An 18,016-nucleotide genomic window follows, 5' to 3' on the forward strand; every position below is an offset into this window, starting at 1 on the left:
ACTTTAGTGCATAAGAATTTGAAAAACGACATTGAAACGCAGCACTGTTTATCTAACAAAATGCATGGCGAGAACAGGGGATGAAGATGGCAATTGGGGAGTCTGGGGTTTAGGGCTTGTCACCTTGGGCATGGTGTGCAGGTGGCGGGGTGGCATCCCCCACACAGGTAACACACCTCCCTCCCTGGACAGCGCATGCCATGCGCGGCTCCCATTCGTTTTGGGAAAGACAGTAAACTTTCCTCCAATGGGCTGGAAGCACAGCCTCATTCCTAAGCCGCTGAGCCTCCCCCTGCCCCGGGAGCTAACAGCAGCAGGAGGGGAAACATGGGAGACTCTAACACTTTCCTTCAGAGCCCCCGGTCCCCGAGCCTCGGCATCTTCTCGCGGCCCCGGTGAGGAGTGAGCCCCCGTCGCCCCCTGCAGCCTCCAGTGCACCGCGCAGCACCATGCTGGGCATGTACGTGCCCGATAGGTTCGCCCTGAAGTCCTCCCGTGTCCAGGACGGGATGGGGCTCTACACCGCCCGGCGAGTGAGGAAGGTGGGTGCAGGGCACAACGCCGCTGGATGCGGGAGGGGTGTGTGTGGGGGGGGGGGGGGGGGAGCAGTAGGGCGCCGCCTCTTGTAAGATGCTGGGTGTTTGTGGGCGCTGTTTCCAGATGTTGTAGAGGAGGGAGGTTTGTGTCTGCTTTCCCAGACGGGCTTGCGGCGCGGAGGCGGGGAGGGATGTGCCACGTATCTACACGAGGGCGAGTGTAAACTAATCCCCTGGCCCGTGCTGCCGCCGAGCCCCAGCTGTGGACCGTGCGAGAATGTTACACCGCCCTATTACACTGGCAGTCTAGTTGCAGCCTAACGGGGCAAAACTTTGTAGATTTGGTTTTCCGTTGACTATCATTTGTTTTACTCTTCTGCGAAAGAAAACGTTTGCTCTTATGTGTGAGCTAGTTGTTGTCTCATTACCATCAGAGATGCGAAATATTGCACTAAATCGGCCCACTTCATAGCTTTGAATGACAAGCTGAGGAGTAAGGGAGGCCAGAGGCTTTTGCGTTTATTTGATACTTTCCCTTATAGATTCATTCATGGTCACTGACGATTCGGCTTATCTAAAACGGCTATTTTCACTTCAGCATGGAAGAAGAGATTGCTGTTTCTACACCGAGACGTTGAAACCGTCATCATTTTGCCTATAGTCTTGCGCATCTCCTCCTTCTAACTTTCCCAGCCCGAGAGTTCGTAAGAAGGAGAACGCAGTTACTAAATACAAGTTATTAACGGCAGACGGCGACCGAAGCTGGAGACATGACCTCTGTTAGTCAGGAATCCACGCAGTCGCCGCGCGCAGCTGTGGTGATTGCTGTCACTCAAGGCTCAAGCTGATCCTGAGAGTGCGCGTGCTATTGTTGTGTGTAATTGGAGATGCAGGGCTGCCCATTCTAAGCCTTTTCCGAAAGATATCAGTGAATATGCAGATATTGTTCTATACCTCTTACCCGGGTATGCTTATGTCAGAAATGAAATCATTAATTTTAGAGGGAGGTACCCTTGCCAGCTTAACAAGCACTGGCGTTGCCAATAGGTCTCGCAGTAGGAAAGTTGGAGCTATTACAATTGCAAATAACAATGCCTTTAATTTTTATTTTCATTTTAAAAACATAAAGGGCTTTGTCATTTACAAAACCAATAGCTCCAACTTTCCTACTGCGAGACCTATTGGCAACGCAGTGCTTGTTTTATTTATGTGTTGGTTTTGAAAATAGCAAAATTAATAGCTTTGTCAGTTACAATGTCAATAGTTTTAACTTTCGCAAATGTGACACCTATAGCATTTGTAATGCAATGTGTGTTGTATTTACGTGACTTAGATGTATTGATATTACAAATAACAATGGCTTTTAATTTTGTAAATAATTAATACTTAAATAAAAGTTATTGTAATTTATAATGGCAATAGCTTAAACGTTTGTAAATAACTTTTGTGAAGATTATGTTCAGTGTATTTTATTGTGACGAAAATCCAAGAACATTGCATTTGCACCTACACACACATAGAGCCACACACACACACACACACACACACACACACACACACACACACACACACACACACACACACACACACACACACACACACATATAGATGTGGTGGTGGTGGATCTGGGGGATATGGTGGTGGTGGATGTGGTGGTGGTGGTGATGGTGGATGTGGTGGTGATGGTGGTGGATGTGGGGGTGGACGTGGTGGTGGTGGTGGATGTGGTGGTTGTGGAGGTGGTGGATGTGGTGGTGGTGGATGTGGTGGATGTGGTGGAGGTGGTGGATGTGGTGGTGGTGGATGTGGTGAAAGTGGTGGTGGATGTGGTGGTGGATGCGGTGGTGGATGTGGTGGTGGTGGTTGATGTGGTGGTGGTGGATGCGGTGGTGGTGGTGGATGTGGTGGTGGTGGATGCGGTGGTGGATGTGGTGGTGGTGGTGGATGCGGTGGTGGTGGAAGTGGTGGTGGATGTGTTGGATGGGGTGGTGGATGTGGTGGTGGTGGGTGTGGTGGTGGATGTGGTGGTGGATGTGGTGGTGGTGGATGCGGTGGATGTGGATGTGGTGGATGTGGTGGTGGATGTGGCGGTGGATGTCATGGTGGATGTGGAGGTGATGGTGGATGTGGTGGTGGATGTGGTGGTGATGGTGAATGTGGTGGTGGATGCGGTGGTGGTGGTGGATGCGGTGGTGGTGGTGGATGCAGTGGTGGTGGTGGATGGGGTGGTGGTGGTGGATGGGGTGGTGGTGGTGGTGGATGGGGTGGTGGTGGTTGTGGATGGGGTGATGGATGTAGTGGTGGTGGGTGTGGTCTCACACACACACACATATAGATGTGGTGGTGGTGGATCTGGGGGATATGGTGGTGGTGGATGTGGTGGTGGTGGTGATGGTGGATGTGGTGGTGATGGTGGTGGATGTGGGGGTGGATGTGGTGGTGGTGGTGGATGTGGTGGTTGTGGAGGTGGTGGATGTGGTGGTGGTGGATGTGGTGGAGGTGGTGGATGTGGTGGTGGTGGATGTGGTGGTGGTGGATGTGGTGAAAGTGGTGGTGGATGCGGTGGTGGATGTGGTGGTGGTGGTTGATGTGGTGGTGGTGGATGCGGTGGTGGTGTTGGATGTGGTGGTGGTGGATGCGGTGGTGGATGTGGTGGTGGTGGATGCGGTGGTGATGGAAGTGGTGGTGGATGTGTTGGATGTGGTGGTGGATGTGGTGGTGGTGGATGTAGTGGTGGTGGATGCGGTGGATGTGGATGTGGTGGATGTGGTGGTGGATGTGGCGGTGGATGTCATGGTGGATGTGGAGGTGATGGTGGATGTGGTGGTGGATGTGGTGGTGATGGTGGATGCGGTGGTGGTGGTGGATGCGGTGGTGGTGGTGGTGGATGCGGTGGTGGTGGTGGATGGGGTGGTGGTGGTGGGTGGAGTGGTGGTGGTGGATGGGGTGGTGGTGGTGGATGGGGTGGTGGTGGTGGTGGATGGGGTGATGGATGTAGTGGTGGTGGGTGTGGTGGATGTGGTGGTGGTGGGTGTGGTGGATGTGATGGTGGTGGTGGGTGTGGTGGATGTGGTGGTGGATGTAGCTGTGGATGTGGCTGTGGATGTGGCGGTGGATGTGGCGGTGGATGTGGTGGTGGATGTGGTGGTGGATGTGGTGGTGGATGTGGAGGTGGATTTGGTAGTGGTGGTGGTGGTGGATGTGGTGGTGGATGTGGTGGATGTGGTGGTGGTGGATGCGGTGGATGTGGTGATAGTGGATGTGGTGGTGGTGGTGGATGGGGTGGTGGATGTAGTGCTGGTGGGTGTGGTGGATGTGGTGGTGGTGGGTGTGGTGGATGTGGTGGTGGATGTGGATGTGGCGGTGGATGTGGCGGTGGATGTGGATGTGGTGGTGGATGTGGTGGTGGATGTGATGGTGGATGTGGTGGTGGATGTGGTGGTGGATGTGGTGGTGGATATGGTGGTGCATGTGGAGGTGGATTTGGAGGTGATGGTGGATGGATGCACACATGGATGGATGCAAATGTGACTTGGTGGGTGAATGGATGCATGGATACGTTTATAGTTGATAGGTGTATACTTGGATGAATATATGGTTGGATGGGCGTGCCTGCATGCGAGGGTGGATGGGTAGAAGTGGCAGCACACGGAGATGGATGAAAGTGTGAATGGGTGGATTTATAGAAACTGGATAATTTCAGATACAATTTATAATAAGAGGCGCTTTGCAGGCAGAGAAGGTAGCATTTTCTATTGCCTCAGAAGACATGGTTGATAAGTAGGTCCATCGCACTAGTGTTAAGATAATTTTGAGCCTTAATATTTTTTAATAGATCGGTTGGGAAAATCATCCATCTATAATACCATGGAACGGTGTAATCATTCTAAAATGGACAGTTCTTTTTCTAAGCTAACAAATCAGCCACTCATTAAAATGCAATTCCTGTACATTTTACATGTCTCTGCAATTCGAAATAGAAAGAAAGCCGGGTGGCAGAAAAAAATGATGTTTTCTAGCCCAGAGTCTGTCTGTAAAGGTGTTAATTCTATAGCCAAAACGCCCGACTACAGTTGCGAATTGCATTAGAAACCTGGTATGAAGAAGCCATCGGAGCAGTTCTCAAACGACCCTCCCAGAAAAAAAAATATATACTTTCGAATTAATTGGTAAACACAACAAGCGTACACATGGCGGAAACAAAGTTATCGAGGTAAAGCTTTGTAAATAAAGGGTGCAGTCTGTAACACTTACCTCGAACGAGAAGTTTAAAACAAAGTAGGGCAACACTGTATCACCCTATCCATGTGCATTTTAGCAACTGAACGCCATATATATACGAATTTTGCACATATAGGTCCGAGTTTAGGCGTACATAAAATGTTGCGTTAAAGATTCAAACTGCATCTTAATCCACTTAAAAAAAGTAAGAACCCATAATTAAAAATAAAAGTCACACAAAAACTCTTAATCAGGCGAGGTTGGTGAAATTACATCAGCTTGATTCACCATAAACACTTTTTTAGCAAATGAAATCAAACGTATTTTCCCGAACCGCCTGTGTACTGCAGCCTCTGTTATTGTGAAATAGTAAATATTTGCTTAGGAGTCAGTCCATGACAGGCCGCCGCGCTTCGGCCTGATGAGAAATCAACATTATCAGAGCGAGGACGGTCCAGGCAGGGGCAGTCCTCTTTTCATATCTAACGCCTCTAAGATATAGCACCCGCGCTTAGATGCTAGCTGACAATTGTTCACGGGCGTTGAACAAACATGCTCTGTTGTGCATATTCCGCAGCTGTTCCAGCCCCAATCAAACAATAACACAGGGTAAAATGTGTCAAAGCATCCAGCATTCCCTACCCTTCGCTGGAGTTTGTTCCACTCCACGCGCTGTAGCTCTTGCCTGACACGGACTTTGTGACAGAAGTATTTTTTTCTGCTAAAAATAAATAAATAAACACAAAGTAAATAAATAAAAAAGGTGTCACACTTCATTCATCGCAAAGAGCTTGTACAATGCGCTAGTCATCACGCGCGACATGGAAATACTCCCCACATAGGATAAAAAGTATGTGGATCAAAAGAAAAGTGTGATTTAGTGCATGGGGAGGGGGCATATTTACAAGGCCGGGAGAGAAAATAAAGAAAAACAAGCATTGGGAATGCAATAGGGCTCGCATTAGGAAAGTTTGAGCTATTGGTCTTATAAATGACTTTTTTTATTTATGTGTTTTTTAAAATAGCTAAATTAATAGCTTTGTCATTTACAATGCCAATAGTTATAACTTTCGCAAATGTGACACCTATAGCATTTGTAATGCAACATGTTTTGTATTTACGTGAAATATTAACATCTTTTTGTGATTTGTAATAAAGCTTGAAAGCTTGAAAACAGCTTGAAACATTGAAAGAACATATTTGAACCAGTGATGCTGTGGTTGCGCTGAGTGATGCTGTGGTTGCGCTGAGTGATGCTGTGGTTGCGCTGAGTGATGCTGTGGTTGCGCTGAGTGATGCTGTGGTTGCGCTGAGTGGTGCTGTGGTTGCGCTGAGTGGTGCTGTGGTGGTGCTGTGGTGGTGCTGAGTGATGCTGTGGTGGTGCTGAGTGATGCTGTGGTGGTGCTGAGTGATGCTGTGGTGGTGCTGAGTGATGCTGTGGTGGTGCTGAGTGATGCTGTGGTAGTGCTGAGTGGTGCTGTGGTGGTGCTGGGTGGTGCTGTGGTGATGCTGTGGTAGTGCTGAGTGATGCTGTGGTGGTGCTGAGTGATAATGTGGTGGTGCGAGAGAGGGAGAGGGAAGTGAGGGAAAGAGAGAGAGGGAAAGGGAGAGAGGGTAGAGGGAGAGAGGGAGGGGAAGAAGAAAGGGGGAGGACGTGAGCGAAGGACGGAGGGGAGAGAGAAGGGAGGGAGAGAGAGAGGAGAGCAGGCAGAAGGGGCGATGGGGAGAGGGAGAAAAAGGAGAGCAGGGGAAGGTAAAGAGAGGGAGAGAGGAGAGAGAGGGGACGAGAGGAGAGAGGAGAGAGAGAGGGAGGGGGAGAGAGGGAGATGGAGACGGAGAGAGGGAGAGTGAGAGAGTGAGGGGAGGGAGAGAGGGAGGACGAGAGGGAAGGAGGGAGAGGAGAGGGAGTGGAGTGAGAGGGGGAGAGAGAGAGAGGAGAGCAGGGAGAGGGAGAGGGATAGAGGAGGAGAGAGTGAGACCATGTTATCGACTCCAGCACCATGAAATACCAGGAAGGAACGTTTGGTTTAGGAGCTTGATGCATAATAAAAAAAAAATCACACAGACGCATTAATCCACTTTAAGGAAGCAACACTTCCAACATTATGTAATTGCCCCTCTGTCAAACCGAGGACTGGAGTTAAGATGTCCCTGAAATAGGCCATACACAAAGTGAAAAACTGCCCTAGATCGTGAAAAAGTGGGATCCCTGGTCACCGTAGCATGTAATCGACCTCAGCAGCATGAAATCTTGAAGTGCACGTTTTTGTGAATGTTGGGCCAAATGGTTCCTATGTTTTTTTACAATTATGTACACCCACCACGGTTCGCTGTTGTAAAGAGTTGCACTTTTAATAGCCCACTGATCCAGACTGTGGTCAGACTAATCCCCCTATGACTTTGTACAGCTGAACCACGGTCAAACGACTAAACAAGGAGTTGCTGGAGCAGGGGTTTTGGTGAATATGCAGACCTAGAACGGCTTTACAGAGGTTGCAATAGGTTTGTAGCCCCAGTGAAGGGCTGGAGCTGCCAGGTCTTTGATTGTACCTATGCGAACACTAAATGGCCCCAAAACATGGCCTGGAAGAAAGGAGTAGTGGGGGAGATGTGTTGTGGCTGCCTGCTGTTCACATGGCATCGGTGGTCTGGTTCCTGTGAAGCTTCATGAAAGCAACTTGTTAATTTATGTTAATAGGCACGCCGGAGGCCGGGATCACATTTGTGCTAAAGTTTGGCTTTATTTGAAGTGGGGGAAGTGTGCTGCGTATGCCTACAGGAACTGTAAACGAGTGGGCTCTCGCAAGGCTATTTCAAAGGCAGGATACGTAGTATAGTTATATTCTTAACTAGTCATTTATAATGTCTATAACATAGAAAAGGAAGCAAAACAAACGTGTTAACAATGTTTCAAGAAAAATAGTTTAAAGAATGTTAAGCGTCCGGGCAGATCCCGCTGAAATTAAGCTTGTTGCAGTGAGAGGCACCCCGAGCCACAAGCATGCTGCAGAAACGGACTCATGACCAATGCTAATGAACAGGTGAGCGAGGGCGCCACACTGACAGAATGTGATCTGCGCAGGGTCACACGGCGAGTATCAAGTACCTGAACTGAGCCCTTTGCTGGACAGCCCAAATGCAGATCCGGGGCTTTCACACTGGATGCCACCGTATGGCGAGCGCTTTTAGGTTTCTGTATGCTCTCAAACACCACAGTAGGTACTGCTGGATAAGTAATCGAAAATGTATAGGAAAAGAAAAATGATCGCACAATTAATTCTGCATAAAGAGAAAAGTTTGAAATAAAGCTGGATATAAATAACTGTAGCATAACCTCAGCACTTCAAACTCACTAAGTGTTAGGTCTGAAAGTGTAACCGATCTGAAAGAGTAAACCCTGCGGGCTCTAAGCATATAGTTAGTTATCAATGCCCATCCTTATAGCGTAGCGTATTTAACTCACATAAAAGGTTTAACTACCCCACGAGCTGCCTGGTGAACTCAGGAAGCGTCCTTTCGAATAATAATGACACAAAATGACTTCAACAAATGAGCCACTTAGCATGAACTTGTCATCAGAATAAGCCTCGCCATCTTTACCAGTTAGAGCTGTACACGAAAAGAAACCAGATTACAAGAATCCGTGACTCATCGCTCGGGTCCAGGCACGGATCTGAGGACATGAGCACATCGGGAACGTAACCGAAAACCAGGCATGGGGTCACTTCTCCCAGTGGAAGGCCAAGATGGACTCATGGCGCAGTTAAGCTTTGGCAAAGCCAACTGGTCTCTCTTATTGTTATGGGGAATGTTTAGTATTCATTTAGAGACGTTGGACGCCTTGTTCCAGCTTCCTTAGGAAACATTCCAGAACACATCAACATGTTACGTAATCTGGGAGAAGGGCCAATTTGCAGAAGAGACTGAATCAGTAAAGTTAAGCTGTACCGTCGAAAAAGAGTGTTTTGAACAGGAGTTAGGCGATGAAAATTGGTGTTCAAGGGGTGAACTAGCAAGATGTACAAAGTAAAATATAGCACAGTAGACACTTTTTTTTAGGGACTGTCTGTTTTTGTAGCATCTTTAAGAACGCGTAGGAGCATGCGTGTCTGCCTTGCAAACAAATAAGCAGGATTTTTTCATATTGCATCACTAAGGTCAAATGTAAGCACAAACTGGACACCAACCACCACAGAAAGTCGTGTTCTGCTGTGCCGTCCATGCACCCAAGGAAACGTAGTGAACAAGACAGAGCTATGCAAAATAAATATATTGGGCAGGCTGGTGGCCTGAGAAGCGTCCGTGAAGCAGGGGGCGGGGAGCCGAACCCTTTGATGTAGCTCACGGCCTGGCGGCCGTGAAAAAACAAGTAATTTAAACCATCTGTGACGACTGGTCACGTGCTCCAACTGAGGAAGATTATTTAATGAAAAGGGACTTTGTTACAGCACAAGAACATGATGCCAACTAGGAAGCTCAGGAAAGCATTGTAAAGCTCCAAATGAAACGTTGCAATAGTTCATCGGACGATAGCGCTGCGGCATCGGCTACAAAGGAGGCGCGGTTTACGATGTCTCACCGAACAAAGATAAATTTGGAAAAAAAGTAAAAAAAAATCGAAGGGTGTTGGCAAATTGACACGCATCATTCTCAATCCTAATTGAACGCCTTCTTTTATTCCAAGTAATCTCAGCAAATACGTTGTGGGACACGAAACCATGTGTTTAAGAAGCCACAGTAATTATCTGCTCTTTCTTAATAAAACTTTCATTTTCACAAGATTAAGGTTTCGCTGGATGTTACTGGTTCTGTGCCGCAGAGCTGGCGGTGCGGGGGGGGGGGGTCAGCTGTCAGAAAAAGGGCACGGAGCTTAAGACGAGTAGAGGACGAGTGCCAGAAAAAAAAGCAACGGGCCACATGTTATCGACCTCAGAAGGATGAAATGTGAAAGGGTCTAACATATTTCAAAGTTGAAAGTGGAGAATGAGTGGTGGGTAAAACGAAAAGTTTTGTTTAAAAACCATGCGCAGTGTGACAGATAAGGCATGTGTAGTCCATTGCTTTTTAAAAGTATATATTGCAAAACCTTGCCAAATGTTCACGAGTTTCTCCCAGTTGCAAAGGAGAGATAGGCGACAGGCATGTTTATTTGTGTTTGCGGGCAGTGACTGTGTGTGATCATTGCCTTTATGTGTAAGCAGCCTGTGTGTATGAGCCCAGTGTGTGTGTGAGAGTAACTTGTGTGTGTGAGAGCAGTGTGTGTCAATGCAACGGGGCTCATGTTATGGACCTTTGAAGGATGATGTTTGTGTTTGAGTGAGCAGCCTTTGATGTGCGAGCGAGTGGGAGGGAACAGCAGGGGGCGGAGAAGCAGATTGCCTTCAAGGCAGGAGGCAGGCAGAAGGCTCGGGCAAGCTCGTGCACGAGAGCACATGCACTCGTGAAAAACCTCTTTTTTGGGCTCATGGTGAAACTCTTGGTTTCACTGCTATAGACTCGTCCTATTCCAGTCCTGCGGAATGGAAATAGTCCGAGACCTAATAAACCACTATGGTTAAGGGAACACACAGTTCTGAAACAAATCTCTGCTCAGCCACTTGTAGCTATGGCACAAGCAAAAGGCAATCCACCAAGCATAGCATGCTACGTTCGAAGAGTACCAACAATTTAAATTTTTTATTTTATTTTTCTGAGGTTTATATACATAAAAAGTCAAGAACATAACACAATTACATTTTCAAACCAATTTAGAAAAATAGAGAAACATGTACCGGGCAAAAGTACACCACTATAATCAAAACATTAGGGGCAATCAGAGTTATGCACTTTTTTAATTTATAAGGCACAAGGCACTATGGAAAAGCAACAATTGGCTGTGGACGGGACCTCAGCACAGTTTTAGGCTGACTGCATTCGAACCGAGGTTGGAAACCCCTAGAAGGCAGCAGCCGCGGCCGGTAGTGGGAGTACCGGCCGGGCGGTGACGTGGGGAGGGGGAGGGGCAGGGTGGGGGGTAGCAATGTATGGATTACGGACTTTAACAGGTAAGTAAACATGAAAATAAATAAAACGAATTTCATTGTGCGCACTGCATCGCATTTGGCGATGCAGCAACTCTTCCCAAGTCAAGGAATGTTCTGATGTGGAGGTGGTGGAAGGGCCATATTTATTATTTGCACTAGCCAGTTACAGGAAGATCTCTACCCCCACATTTTCTTACAGTCCCCACTCACCTTCTTTTGCAGCATTCCCTCTTTGCCTTACTGTAAAATTTCCCAGAAGACCCTGTTTCAAGATGGCAGGTCCCAGCTGTCACTAGGCAGTTCTATCTTCAGATTTCAACCACTCATCTACCTGACAAGGTCAAAACCGGCTTTCCCTTATACTGTGGCTAGAATCTAACTGTCCATGATGGTCCTGGGGATGAATAGAAAAAACTTTCATTGGAATCTTCAAGTCAAAAGAGGCAGTGGTATAGCTGCCCTTCATTCTGCCAACTGTTGCTGTCCACTCCCAGAGAGGTAGTCCTTGCTAAGTTGTCTTCAGTAACACCCATTGTCCTTTCCTGGGCCCAGAGCTAGGGTAGTTTACTCTCCCAGGCAAATATGTGTATCATAGCTCTGGAGGTGTGAATGGTGGCATAAGTTATTTTCCTTTGTACTGTGAATAGAAAAAAACTCTCATTGGAATCTTCAAGTCAAAAGAGGCAGTGGTATAGCTGCCCTTCGTTCTGCCAACTGTTGCTGTCCACTCCCAAAGAGCTAGTCCTTGCTAAGTTGTCTGCAGTAACACCTATTGTCCTTTCCTGGGCCCAGAGCTAGGGTAGTTTACTCTCCCAGGCAAATATGTGTATCACAGCTCTGGAGGTGTGAATGGTGGCATAAGTTGTTTTCCTTTGTACTGTGACTAGGGGTGGGATGTTTAAACAGGTCTTGGGAAGGAATTTGAGAATCTCTTCCTCCTACCCCCAAGTCAAAATAGGTAGTGTTAAAGCTGTCCTTTGTTCTGCCAATGGTTCTTACCCACTCTCAGATAGCTAATCACTGTTACGCAATTGACTCCTATTAGCCGTTCCTGTGCCAGAGGCAAGCCTTAGTCCTTTGAAACAGATTTGTGAACTTTCCGAGCCAAGGCTGTTTATTCCAGCTCTGGAAGTGTGATGAGTGGAAGAACTGTTTTTAAGCCAGTTCAGACTCAGGCAGCCTAAAGTACACTTATACAAAGTTACTTTTCAACTTTTGTTATCAAAAAATGAATTTCACCATCAAGTCGGATTAAAAAACTAAGCAGGAAGTAACTTAGAAGCATTATTCTATCCTTGTCCTAAGCAAAATGAGAAAATAAAGATTTAAATCCCACCTAGGCCTAAAAAGTTTAGCCTGGCTAGATGGAATTCTTTACCGATTTGAAAGGAAACAATGGCGCTTGATTGCAGTCCGTTGCCAATCTTCAGCGATAAGTTGTTCCTTGGAAAATGATCTCAGAAAAAATTCAGAGTGAGGTTCACATGACGAAGTTACCCATAGCTGAGGCCATAAAATAAGCTGTTGACTTAGAAGCGCTGGCAAAATAAGCAGATTAGCCACGTTAGCTAAGCAAGAGTGCACTCCAGGCAAACGCTAGACGAAATTCGTAAGTTGAAAAGGAATTAAATCCAAATGTATTGCGCAGTTTCAGAAAATTAAGAGTAGGAGATGACACTGAAAGTATATCTTTAGGATCTTGAAAAATAGTTCATAAAGTAAAGGTTGAATTAATGGTCGGTCCGTGGGATGCTGACTCCGCCCGCTCGTCGCCAATTTTTTGTTGTGTCCTGGAATCATTTTGAGGAGTCCAGAGATGAGGTTTAATTAAGATTTATTCTTGTAAGAAGTTCAGCACCCAAGATCCATGCAGAGTGTTTCTCTTCATCAGCATCCATCCTGTAACTGATCAACTGGAGCTTTCAAGAGAGGAACATTCTACTTTGCTAGGCAACATATTCAATTGAATGATGCAGATTAAAACACCTAACAAGAAACATAGAAAGATACGTGTATAAATGTAATTAAAGAACACAACACTTAACCTTTGGTTTCTTCCTGTGAGGAAGGTACAGTTCCATTTGGGAGCAGTTCCTTGTATGCCAATCTAGTGAACTCTTCTAAAAAGTGTGTTATGGGAGGCAGTATTGAAGGCCGTGGGGAAGTTGAGCAGGATGAGGGCGACTGTTTTTCCTCGGTCCAGGATAATTCGAATGTTGTTGGCCGCAATGAGTGCCTTTTCCGTGCCGGGAGTCTTTCTGAATACCGACTAAGTATTGTCTAGAAGATGGTGACGTTCGAGGTGGGTTGTGAGTTGCTTTATGATGGCCTTCTCAATCATTTTGGCTGGATAAGGGAGCAGGGAGATGTGTTGGAATCTGCTCAGTTGATGCCGGTTGGCTGTGGGCTTCTTGAGAAGGGTGCTGATTTCTGTCATTTTCCATTCATCCAGGAAAGTGGCGGACGTGATGCAGGTGTTGATGATGTGGGCCAGGGTGGTGCTGATTGGTGCTATTACCAGGTTGTAGATGTGGTGGAGGTAACTATATGTCCATTGGGATCCCTGAGTGGATGGTCCGTGTGCTTGCCACTTTGTTACTTCTGGTAAGGGTTGTCCATTTTGTCAGGTGGCCATCTTGGCTGGAGGTGGGTAGGTTAGCAATGAATTCTCTGGGTTTGTGTTGGTTTGCAAAGTTGCTGTAGATGATTGCAATTTTGGTGTGGAAGAAGTTGAATAGGTTATCGCAGAGTTGTTGGGAGGCAGAGATGTTGTTGATAGTAGCTGAGGTAGAGGTGAATTCCTTAATGATCACGAAGATCTCTTTGTAGCTGTTGGAGCTTCCTTTAATGTGGGCTGGCCTGCTTGTTTGTTCTACCATGCTTGTTGGGTTGACAGGTGCAAGGGCGTCCCTGCAGTTCTTGATCCAGCTGTTGACGTTGGTGATGTTCTTGTCAAGGTTGTCTTTGGATCTAGATTGATCAATTCTGAGGGTGCTGTGCCAGTCTGCTTCTATTATTTTGCCCCAGCTGTGGCTTGGAATGCTGAACCATGACATGAGCTGTGTTAATATGGAAGTGGATGATGGAGAGGTCGGTCCAATTGAGCGACGTGGTGGAGTTGTATCTGATACTGTTGCTTCTGGTGAAAATGGGTCCAGTGTGTGTCCTACAGTGTGTGTTGGTTCTGAGATGAGCTGGATGAGTTCAGTGTTGTTCAAACTTTCGAGGAGTGCTGTGGAGTAGGGGTCGTTTTGGTCTTCCAAGTGAAAGTTGAAGTCACCAAGTAGAATGCAGGGTCTAAAGTCGATGGTGAGTGGAACGATGACGCTGATGAGGATGTTGGTAAAGGTGGCTCATGGTCCAGGTGGCCAAAAGGCGAGGGTTCTGTTCAGGGTGAAGTTTTCCAAGATTTGCATCTTGAAGTGCAGGTGTTCCATGCATGGGGTGGCATTCTCTGTGAATGTTGCACATTTTATGGTTTCCTATTAGGCAATAGCAAGTCCTCTTCCTGGCTTGTAAAGGTAGGCCTGTAGAATGATCTTGTAGCCCACTGAGATTGCCGTGACAATGTCGGGAGTAGATGAGGGATTGAGCCAGGTCTCTGTGATGAAGAGGATGTCGGGTGCATCGCTACTCAGCAGGTCCCATATTTTGATAGTGTGTTGAGAAGCATGCATGTAAATGGGTGTTGATGTGTGGGTTTGCTGTGGTGTGTGTGTTGGGTAGGGGTGTTGAGGGCATTATCAAAATTTGTGTGGGTGACTGCTGAAGAACTGGCAGTGGGTGCAGGTTAAAGTTCCTACTGTGGTTTGACAGCAGTTGAGGGAACAGCTTCCAGGGTCTAGCGACCCCTGGACTATCGCTGGGGGGTGATCAGACCAGGGTTCCTGGCACTAGGTGCGGTCCAGGCACAGATGGGTGCACACGTGCTTGCCTTTGGCGTGCCCGCTGCACATTCCTGTTGCAGTTGCCACAAAGTACGTCCTGGAAAGTGGGAGGAGTGCAGGCTGCCGTGATGTGATTTCCTGTGCTGATTAATGACGGGAAATGAAGCCTCTTACTTGAATTCTTCTGTAAAGCATCATCCTGACATGTTTTGGCTACAACTAGGCTTGTTCAGGGGTGGGGAGTGTCATGGCAAATCAACATTTAAGGTGCTCCATGCTAACATAAAAGAAGAATCACAAGAGATGCACCATGTTGGCATATTTTTGGCTATGCCATGTTACTGTACGGTTTTGTTCCAATGTTCTAATTAATCGTGTATACACCACGATCGAGATTGGAACACCATATTCAATATTACATGATCTGTTATTAATATACCACAGTACACTGCAGCATTCCAGTTCTGCATAGTGCTTCAGTCCATATCATTGTAATATGTAGATAATGTGCTCCTGCTGAAACTCCACGTTATATACATACATAACACTACATAATGTAAGTTGGCCAAAGTCCATTGAACCCTCATGATTCCACTTGGAGAGAAAGCTCCAAGCTTAGTCCATCTTGCCACAGTGAGCATTCTATATAGCACTACTTCACAAGCGGCTGTTGTCAGACCATGTAGACAAGCAATAACAGCACATTTAATTATCCATATATCTATAGCGCCATTGTGAATGGGGATACATCCTAATTTTTTAATTTAACAGTCTTCTGTCAGTATGTAGTTTGGTTACACTCTATCAAACATCTTGTCTGTCTGTTAAGATTGTTTTAGTGTCATCCCCTCCAGATAACAATACCTGTGTCATAAATAGTTTTCTAACTGTTCTATACATACATTCCGAAGCATAATTTTCCTTGGCACTAAATTCAATGTATATTAGTGAGTGATATGACTGTCTAGTCAATCTTGGCCAAGAGGGATGCAATATAGGTGACAAAGTTCTGTTGGCATAAACATAATAAGCAAAATGCCAAATATATCTCAATGTACATGTTTCTAGGGTGCCGTCCTAAACAGGGTTAATGGCATGCCACATCTTAGGTATCTCATTTGCTCTGAAGATAACAGTGAAACATTCATGGCCCTTCAAAATCATGTCTCCAGGTTTAGTAGTAATACTCAATAATTGTACAGATTATGTTGTGCTACTCTGAAATAGATCACTAGCAATCAACAGTTCTAGCTGTGTGTAATAGAAATGTATTGCTACTTTTCAAATGCAGTCATGCCCAAATTGGTATGTCCGTGTGGCCACCCATTTCAGCCTTCGCAACCACTACTGGAAACATAACATTGAAAATAAAATAAAATGGTGTGCATTAGTGGTGTAGAGGAGAAATATGTCAAAGCTCTTATAGTATCATGAAATCCTGAAATCCTACCATGTGGGCACACTATTCTATTTCTCCTCCTGTCAATAGAGATTAACGAGAAAAAATATGGTATATTCAGCAGTTAAAGCATGTATGGGAGATGGGAAAAAGGAAGATGTGAAACCCTTCTCAATAATATTTGTACAGAAAAGTAGACAGTCTGCAGTGGCACTCTTGTTTTGGATCAACATACCAAATGGTAATACATCTGATTGCACTTTGATAAGAGTGTAAATCCCCAAATGAACTATTAGCCATACTCTCAGGAGACAAATCTGAAGGCAGTAGCCATCGACCAGAGAGCAGCCAGGAACTTGGTGGGCTGCTCATCAACTAACCATACCCAAGTGTAACGATCTGATCTTTGTTTGTGCATCTGTAAAAAAAAGAGGCTTAAAACACTTATTAACAATGTAAAAATGCATTGCCAAAGCCAATAGGTCTCACAATGGCTTTTCTTTTCTTGTTATATTATATACCGATCTGAGCTGGATTGGTAAATTTGGGGTCGATTAGGATGGCGGTGAATCCGCATCCTCCGGGCCGGTGGAAGCCACCACCGGCCCGGAGGATGCGGATTCACCGCCGCGGTCCCTGTAAACACCACCCGCCAGATTAGGATGGCAGTGGGATCAGCGGCGGACGGCAGGTCCGTCCGCCGCTGATCCGCAGGGTGTAGCCTGCTATTTGGTGGCGGTATCTGCAAGACACCGCCAGCCAAATTAGGAAGCGTGTGTAAACATGCTTTTCCGCGGCGTTTTTTTCCACCGTGGAAAAGCATGTGGACCTTTGCTTCTGGGGGGCCCTTGCGGGCCCCCAGGGTGAAGGGGGGTGGGGGTGCACATGGGGGGTACCTATGGTACCCCCCTGCATTTGCATGCATTTTTAACATTGCGGTGGGTGCTGCTTGAAGCAGCACCCACCGCAATGTTAAAGATACAGGATGTGACCACCACGGTGGCGGTCACATCCTAATTGGCATGGAGGGAACGCCGCTGCCCTTGCGGACGGTCCCTCCACCTCGGGGGTGGCGGACGGATGCAAGTCCGTCCGCCATCCTAATCGGCCACCTATTTGGGGATTCTGGAATGCCCAAAAAAGCTAACTAAAGCCAAGAAAACGATTTTTAAGAACAGAGGCACACAATTGTGTGCTCTTCTGCCCAAGTCAGGAGCCACCTCCGCCAGTACTGTGGGAATCACGCCTGCCCTCCTAACCTCCAACTCTCTGCTGTGGGGGCAAAAAGAAACAAACCTCCCTTACCTGTCCAGCGCAGATGCTGCTTCTTCCCCAGGCAGTTATGCTTGGGCAGGTCACGGGTGAGCACAGGAGGGGGGGCAGGAAGAAAGTCAACATGGACAACGGGGAGGTGGGGCAGGGGCAAAAGGAATACAGACAACAGGATGGGGCAAAAACAAGAAGACAACATGGACAACGGGGAGGGAACAAAGGGAATAAGGATCACGGGAGGGGGCGAGAAGAAAGACAACACGGACAACGGGGTGCGGGCAAGAGCAAAGGGAACAGAGACAACTGGAGGGGGCGGTAACAAAGAAAATAGGAATAAAGGGAGGGGGCAGGAAAACAGACAAACCGACAACGGGGGAGGGGGCTGGAGCAAAGTGAACAAGGACAATGGGAGGGGGCGGGAGGAAAGTAAAAGACAACAGGAATTTCCTAAAGAAGCCGAAGCAAAAGAAAATGTACTGCAGGTACCAAAACATATAGTCAGTATCGAAAGGATCCATGCAGCAGGAGCAAACACCAGGGCAGAAACAAAACAGCTACAAGGCGGGACAAATGTACTCTATCCTCGAACCAAAACTATGGAATTGATAAAGGTGGACTAAGTTCCAATCACTGATATTGCTGACTTTATTGCTGCAGCTCTTAATGAATCGAATGTGC

General features: G+C 46.8%; 1 protein-coding gene across 2 annotated transcripts in view; it reads left to right on the plus strand.

Moving 5' to 3' along the window:
• Positions 1-314: 314 nt before the first annotated feature.
• PRDM5 (PR/SET domain 5) overlaps positions 315-18,016 on the plus strand; it is an 831,782-nt gene continuing 814,080 nt past the window's right edge. For both annotated transcript variants that reach the window (XM_078676853.1, XM_078676854.1), the window contains exon 1: positions 315-542. In XM_078676853.1, the coding sequence (XP_078532979.1) occupies positions 450-542 (93 nt within the window). In that variant the 5' untranslated portion in view covers positions 315-449. The remainder of the gene's footprint in view (positions 543-18,016) is intronic.

Source organism: Lissotriton helveticus, chromosome 2_1, assembly GCF_964261635.1.
Source record: "Lissotriton helveticus chromosome 2_1, aLisHel1.1, whole genome shotgun sequence".
NCBI lineage: Eukaryota > Metazoa > Chordata > Amphibia > Caudata > Salamandridae > Lissotriton > Lissotriton helveticus.